Source organism: Corvus brachyrhynchos, unplaced genomic scaffold (assembly GCF_000691975.1).
Source record: "Corvus brachyrhynchos isolate BGI_N302 unplaced genomic scaffold, ASM69197v1 scaffold99, whole genome shotgun sequence".
Lineage (NCBI taxonomy): Eukaryota > Metazoa > Chordata > Aves > Passeriformes > Corvidae > Corvus > Corvus brachyrhynchos.
This window is the reverse complement of record NW_008239778.1, coordinates 562,512-570,024: the sequence shown is the minus strand read 5'-3', so window position 1 is coordinate 570,024 and position 7,513 is coordinate 562,512. Positions and strand designations below refer to the sequence as shown.

Below are 7,513 nucleotides of genomic sequence, written 5' to 3'. Positions count from 1 at the left end.
CGGGTCCATCACCCCCCTCTTCCATTCTCCAGTCCATGATGCACCCGATCACAGCTGCTGTCAGCAGGCACAGCAGCTGCAGGACCCCAAAAATGGAAGTGTAGAGAGCCACTGCAGGAAAAAAAAAAGAATTAATAAGAGTTGTCAGTTCAAGCGACAGGAAAAAAGACAACAAAAAATGCTGTTCTTCCCTAATGATCACCTCATTAAAAGTCCAGAGCAAATATACTGATGGATGTAGGAGCTGGGACATCAAAGCCCCACTCCATCCTTCAGCCTTCCAGCCATCAGAGTGGACATAGTGGGCACACTTCCTTCAGCCATTCTGATCTTGCACTGGAATTCTCTGGGCAGCAGCAGGCAGGGCTCCAAAAAATGGGGACACAGCACCTGCTTAGTGCCAGTGAAGTTTATTCTGGGCAGGACAAGTTTTTATAAGCTTCATGTGCAGCACAGCCAGGCCTGCTTTAGTCATCTCCTCTCCTGCCTTGCTGGGAGCTGCAGCTACTGCTTCTCCAGCTGGGATGCTCCAGTGAGGACAATCAGGCTGGGAAGGTGAAGACTAACCCAGTTTGTGCTGAATGGGCAAGTTTGGAAAGCAGGGGGAAGGGAGATTAACATCAAAAAACCACAGCATTTGTGAGCAATCGTTAAAAAGCTCAAAGTGATGAAAATTTCGTGTTAATGATGAGAGAAGCGTCTCCATGGCTTGCTAAGGGAAAGCTGATGCCAGCAGACTCAGAAGAAATTGTCCCCTCCTGTTACTGAGCAGTTCCCCAACCCTGCAAGGCTTTTTTCCACTTCCTCTCGGCAGCCCATGTGAGGATTGAGGCACCACACAGAAGGTCTGGTGAGTCATGGTGTGCCACAGCTCTGAAATAAGGATGTAGTTCTGAAACTGCCCATCTCAGCACAGAGCACAAGTTACAGCCCTGTAAGCAAAGCAGCTCCAATTTTAATTTGTCCCTCCCGATGCATTTTTAAGTCTAGCCAAAGCGGTACAGCCAGGATTTCCACCAAAATCCACTTGGTAACGGAGAGAACGTTTCCAACAAGCCTTCCTCTCCTATTACAGTTGCAGCAAACTCCAGCAGGGCTGCCCTGCTGTGCCCAAGCATGGCACCTGATGATCTTTTCCTGGCTCCAGCTGCTGGCAAAGGAGCTGAGAGGAACTTCCAGCTCCAACCTCCAAACTCACATTTGTGCCCCGATTCCTCCCACAAAGGCATGCCCTGAAGTGATCCACATCGCCTCTCATTATAGCAACTGCTGCAGTCAAGAGAAACAGGTGGCATCACCCTCTCTCCATGAGCACTGCAGCAGCTGATTTACTCGTCTGGTTATTTAATACAGGGTAAGAAGCAAGCCACGCTGTCATGTTTTGCCTCTTTATGTTACCCTGAACACTTAATCTTGGGGTCTAAACAGCAAGGGCAGAGGTCAGCTTGAATGAGGGAATGAAATTTATGGGGTCAGCAAGAAAAGAAGAGGGAAGACAGTAGCTGCTGCTACAAAACAGGGCCCCCTCAGCTTATCCATCATCTTAAAAAACATTCTTTCCTGAGAAGAAAAAGCAAGAATACCTAGCAAAGGAAGCACGCACGGGCACGAGCCTTTACATTCACTGTCCTAGATGCTTTTCCCTCCAAACTACCCCGAGCAAGCACCTCACACAGCTGAGTTTTCCAGCCCAGATTCTCCCCAAGCTCTCCCAGTATCACCACATTGGAAAGCAAGGTGACAATTTATGAGAGATGCAGACAAATTTCAGGTTCTAGGCATTACAGATCTATTTTCCCCTGCTTTCCTACAACACCATTACACACTCATTTACAGAATGAACCCTTAAGCTTCTTCCTCATCTTTTGGGGGGTTTCAGCAGATAGGCAGCCACAGGCTGACTGCTCTCTCCACCTTTTGGTTTCATGACAGGTCTAAGTCACCATAATGTGCACAGAAAGAACTTTCAAGGAGACTGCAATTAAAGACCTCACTACTTATCTGCGTGATTTTCCCCACACCCTTCTCTCCTGTTCTGCTCCCAGGAATATTTAACTTTCCTTTTACCACAACACTTGCAGGGTTTGACTCAACTCTCCTCTTCCCTCGCTCAGTGCTCCTGAGGGCAGCTGGAGGTGGAGGGAGCTCTCTGAGCAAATCCCACCCAAGTGAATAAATGCAGGAAGAACAAGGAATGCAGGGGAGCAGCATCCCATCCTCTCCTGATGCACACACAGATTACATTTCTAGAGAGCTGCACGTGCCTTGGAACTGCTCTTGCAGCACAGCCTGACACTGCCGAGACCAGACAATACCACTGTTTTGCTGATGCCATGGAAACACTAAGACAGAGACTGCACTGCAATGAGCCCAGGCTACATTCAGGGGGAGGAAGGGAAAAAATAGGAAGAAATCTTAAAGGCGGCACAGAAAACTTGCAATATACTCAAGGGACACAGTCTCTGTTTTAAGCAAGGACCTTAAAAGTAGAATTGGCAGCTTATATAGTTAATAGTAGTTAATATAGAGTTAATATTAATTCTGAAATTCCAAGGAGCAGAGGAGAAGGAAAGAAATGAAAATTACATGAGTATAGCAAGCCAGGGTAAAAATATATAATATTAATTTTTTAAAAAGCAGTGTCAGAGTTACAAGGTAAGCAGAAAAGGAAGCAGTGTTGGGAAAGGTAGGCAGTGTGAAGTTTGTGCTGTTTTGCTGTTTAATGTCTAAGCTGGCTCCTGAGCCAGGAGATAAAGAGCTGAATGCTGCAGGCTGTCAGAGGCTCAAGAAACAAAGCAATTCAGGGAATGCCAGGGCACTTGGAGTTTCCTGCGTCTCCTTCCCTCCCCCAGAGCTCACTCCTGTTTTCAGAGGAGTGCCTCTTGATTTATCAGCTTCATGCAATCCAGATTTAACAAGTTCAAACTGGATCTTACTACAAAGGACAAAAACAAAACAAGAAAAGGCTAAGTCCGGTTTTGCAATCCTGGGTATTTTCAACAGTAAACTAATCTACTCTTTCCTGTTTGCTCCATGAACTTCACCAGAACTATAAATGCAGAGAGTCCAGCGCAGGGAGCACCCTTGAGCCTCCCCAGCACCCACCAAGCTGCACAAAAAACCAGCTCTGACTTCACTTCTCCCACCCCCGGGTGCTGGGCTGAGGCACCGAGTCCAACCATTACTCATGAGAGTCAGATGCTCTGCGTTCTCTGCTTGCTTAGGATAAGTTAAGCAAATACCCGATGAAATACATTTTCCAGTTAAAATAAGAATTATCACAGTCCACCCTGAGAGGTGCTTGCAACAACCTGTGTGAGGAAATAGCATGGGGTAGCATGGTACACACCGGGCTAAAATTAGTTTGACATTCAAGCGCCTGCCTCGCAGCTCCTCTGTGCTGGGCTGGCTCCAGCTCTTCCCTGGACCCTCCCACCAGCTGTCAGTGCACTTGGACACCACGGATTGACCTAACCTGATGAGTAATCAGGTGCTCAGCCTTCAGTAACCAAGTCAGGGTCAGCTCCCAACCCCAGGGAAGCAGGTGAAGGTCTTCAGAGGTTCCCCTACCTTGACTTTCGTCTCCAGACAGAAACTCCAGGATGGTGTTCATGGCTCCCATGTAGAAGATGAGCCTCAGCTGAGTGACACACATGGTGATAAGGCTGAGCAACAGGATGGGACTGAAGACACTCCTCATGAAGGAGGGAGTAGCTGCAGAAGGAATAACAGAGTTTCTGAAGAAGGTAGTACACCTTAGTAAACATTTACAATTCCACCTCTGGCCTAGTAGGTCCTCTCCTGCCTAGAAGTGCCAGTGGCATCTCCAAGGGGTTCACCTGGTGCCTTACAAACTCCCATGATCAACAGCTGCAGATGCTTGGAGTTTGGCTACCAGTAACTGGGGCAAGGAAGCAGGAAGGAAGATTTGCCCAATTTGGTGGATTAGGACAAAAAGAAGCCTCAAACCATTGGCTTTCACCATCAAGGCCAGGTTGGATGGGGCTTTGAGCAACCTGTTCTGGTGGAAGGGGGTGGAATGAAATGATCTTTAAGGTCCCTTCCAAGTCAAACCATTCTGTGATGCCCCTGAGTAAAGAAGGCTTTGCCATGATGGCAACAGTCAACCTAAGAGCCAGCAGTGACCACCTGTCCAGTCCCCCTGAAAGCCACACCAGCTCCCATGTGCTGTCCCCACCTCTGGCTACACTGCTTGTATTCAGGCAAGGATCCAAGGACAGGATTCCTTCTATAACTCAACTTGTATTCCAGTCCTGGTGGATGGCACGAGGCCCTGGCAACACCTGGAGCACCTATTGCTCCCTCACAAACAGCTCTGGAGCAGAGCAGGGAGGCCAACAGGCCTGTGCCAGCACAAGCACCCCTGGGGCACCCACAGAACCACACCTGCACTGTCAGGCTGGCACTTCACTTCCAGGTCCACTGTAGACAGACAGAGCTTGTTGTTCTCCTGCAAAGCTGCCGGCTCCTTGGGGCCCTTCATGGAGCTCCCCACACTGAGACGGCGCCCCACAGTCGTCACTTGCTTGTAGAACTGCTTCCCAGTGATTTTGTGGTCAAATCCCAGCCAGCTGAACTTTATTTTCACCCTGTTGGGTTGCAAAGAGCATGAGAGCTGCAACACAGGGTGAGGAATCAGAGGCAGTAACACTGCTGAGGAGTCAGGAAGGCTGTTTGTGGATGTAAGGAATTGGTTTCCATCAAATGGTTTCAATCCAGAGCTCACTGAGATGCCTTCCCTGGTCCAACTTGGCACAAATCAATATAAAAATCCTTATGACCAGGAATAGATCAGTTTTCCTTGCTAACTCCCTCAGTTTGGAAAGTCCCACTTTCCACAGGTATTCACATGCTAGTGGCAGGCAGAAATCCTCAACCTAAGCGGTGGCAGCAATAAACAACATGCAAGGGGTTCCCTGTCTACTCCTCCAAATTCTTTTTGCCAGCTCTTCCTAGGAATGGGATTAGCCTTGGAGGAGACTTACGAGTAGTCCATGTCTTCTGGTCCTGGGAAAGGCTCCAGGGGCCAGTTGAAGAAGCAGTTGAGGAAAACGAGTCCTGCACAGCTTGCCCAGACAAGCAGAATAAGGATGAAGGAGACCCCAAAGTCATATATAACCTGGAAATCACAAAGAAATATTGTTTTGGCTACAGGAGCAGAAAGACACTTCAATATTCTTGGAATTAGGTCCAAGAGGAACTGGGAAAGAACATCAGGATACACTTAAAATGGGTTAAACTCAAGTGGTAACAAAAACCAATCTTGTGACAAGGACTTTCTTGGAAAACCAGCAGGAACTTCCCTGCACACCTGAGACTGCAGTGAAACATCCCTGGATCAGAACTGGGTGATCCAGCCAGGCAGCCCAGGTGACCATCTCTTGTCCCTTCAGTCCTATTTGCCAGCAATAAATTATGTTCAAAGCCCTACTGTGGTTGTGGTGACAATCACACAGATAATCCATATATATGTGTATTAAAAAATAAAAAAAAAATCTATATATACACTCCTTAGAGATTAACAAAGCAACCTTTTCTAAAAAAAACAATCTTTAGTTTTTCACTTCTAGTTGGCATTTCTAAAATTTTCTATCTGCTACATTCTTGAGGCAGTCACTTGGGAAGTCTTTAATACAGACAGGAACCGAATCTTGCAAATGCACATCTCTAAAAAAGTGCTTCAGCCAACAGTCCCTCTTTCTTGCCACATTATTGCTAAACGGGGCAAGATGCCAGCACAACACCACCAGTCACGAGCCTTGATCCCAGGGCCTCACCTTGATTCCTGGAAAAGTCACAGCAGAGGAAGCATAGGAGCCAATCATCAGAGCAATGAAGGTGGAACGAAGGTCACCAAACATGTTGGGCAGCTGGGGAGAGAGAAAAATCAGTTGAAGCAGGTTGCTGCCAAGGGAATGAGGCTTTCTCGAGAAGATATTGGCATTTAGGATTAATTCTCCTGGATACCGGAATGTGAAGCAGCCAGTTTTACTCAGGCATGACTTAGCTCTTCAAGATATTACTCTGCACATTGCACTGGTGTCTCCAGAGACACGGAATGCCTACAACCCAAGATTTATGTGCTTACTGACGCTGCTTCTTTCCAGACTGACAGCATATTTTGCATTGGTCACCTTTAGTACAGGAGCATTTGTTTTTAGGAGTTCCTTACCCCAAACCTGTAGCCACCACTTTTCCTCTCCCACAAACATGTGTCCAAATTCTCTATTTATCACCCTCTTTTTAGTCAAGGGTCGTTAGACACAAGCTGCAGTCTTTAACGTACCCTGCAACACCTTGAACTGCCAGCTTTGTTTATGCACCTTGGGTCAGCACCCAAATCTTTTGCAGCAGACCAGAAAGTTCCTGTTATAACAAGAAGGAACAGAGGCAAGCACAAACAGTGCTGCTGTTTGCATTTCCATTTCTAGCCATCTCCATGGCTCCTTCTGTGGCAGCAGACTTTCTCTGCTGATCATTTCTGCACCACTGGGATGGCTCAGATGCCTCAGCACACTATCCCAGAGCTAGGTGCAGGGAGGGAATCACAAACACCAGATATCCCAGGATTTGTTGCTCAGCACAGCTACTGAGCCCTGCTGCAATCAACACCTGGCATTACTATCGCTGCCACCCACCCCACTTCACTGCCTGGGCTCCCATCAGGTGTGTTGGCTCTGCTGAGAGCAGACCAGGCTGGTTCTGCAAGGATCTGTTGGGAAAGCAAAGCTCTCAGCAGGGACAGCCAGCAGCAGTTCATGGCAGCCACTTCTGCCACCTGAACAGCAAAATCACTCCCAGGATGGCTCAGCAGCCCCTGCTTCCACTCAAGATCCAAAGGCACAGTGGGACAGGCAGAAATAACTGGGAGACCTTCCTGCTCTCCTGGGAAGGGAGGAACTCCCTGTTTTCCTAAACAACCAGAAGTGAACAAGTTCCCATCACTCACTAATGCTGGCCTGGAAACTGGAAATTACAGGGAGAAGCTTTGAAGCTGTCAGGCTATGGAGAGCTCAGCTGATACCTCCTGAAGCTGGTCAATGGGCAGAGATTCTGCTGCAGGCTGGCAGATTTCCCTCCCATATCCTTTTTTTTGGGTCACTTACTCCCCAAATTCACTTGAGCATCACTGCCACGTCAGCCTCAGAGGGCCTCAAAGCAGGACACTGCAGATGCCTTCTAGGACTGAAAGCACAACCAGCCCTTCATCTGTGCAAAGAGGCTGCTGAACAAAACGATTCAGAGAATATCAGCCTGAGCAAGCAAATGCTGCCATCACACTCCCCTTGCAGGGCTGAAAAACAAATCCATCTTTCCCAAGAGTAGCATATAAGGCAAGCAAATCTGGCTTGTGTCACGGCGTGTTTACAAGGCAAGTATTCCTGTGCAGGAGCACTCCGGGACCCATCTGGCTGTTTATCATCCCTGTGCCTCACTGCAGAGCTTCCTATGCAGTGCAGGCTCCAGGTCCTCAGATAACCCCGGGCTGGGG

The 7,513-nt window shown here is 48.1% G+C and overlaps 1 protein-coding gene across 2 annotated transcripts in view; it reads right to left on the bottom strand.

The window, feature by feature from the left end:
- Positions 1–7,513, bottom strand: part of SLC43A2 (solute carrier family 43 member 2) — a 30,910-nt gene that overhangs the window by 9,841 nt on the left and 13,556 nt on the right. For both annotated transcript variants that reach the window (XM_017742987.1, XM_017742988.1), the window contains 5 exons: positions 5,799–5,891; positions 5,007–5,140; positions 4,408–4,610; positions 3,571–3,714; positions 23–111 (listed from right to left, as the gene is read on the bottom strand). In XM_017742987.1, coding sequence (XP_017598476.1) covers positions 23–111; positions 3,571–3,714; positions 4,408–4,610; positions 5,007–5,140; positions 5,799–5,891 — 663 coding nt within the window. The remainder of the gene's footprint in view (positions 1–22; positions 112–3,570; positions 3,715–4,407; positions 4,611–5,006; positions 5,141–5,798; positions 5,892–7,513) is intronic.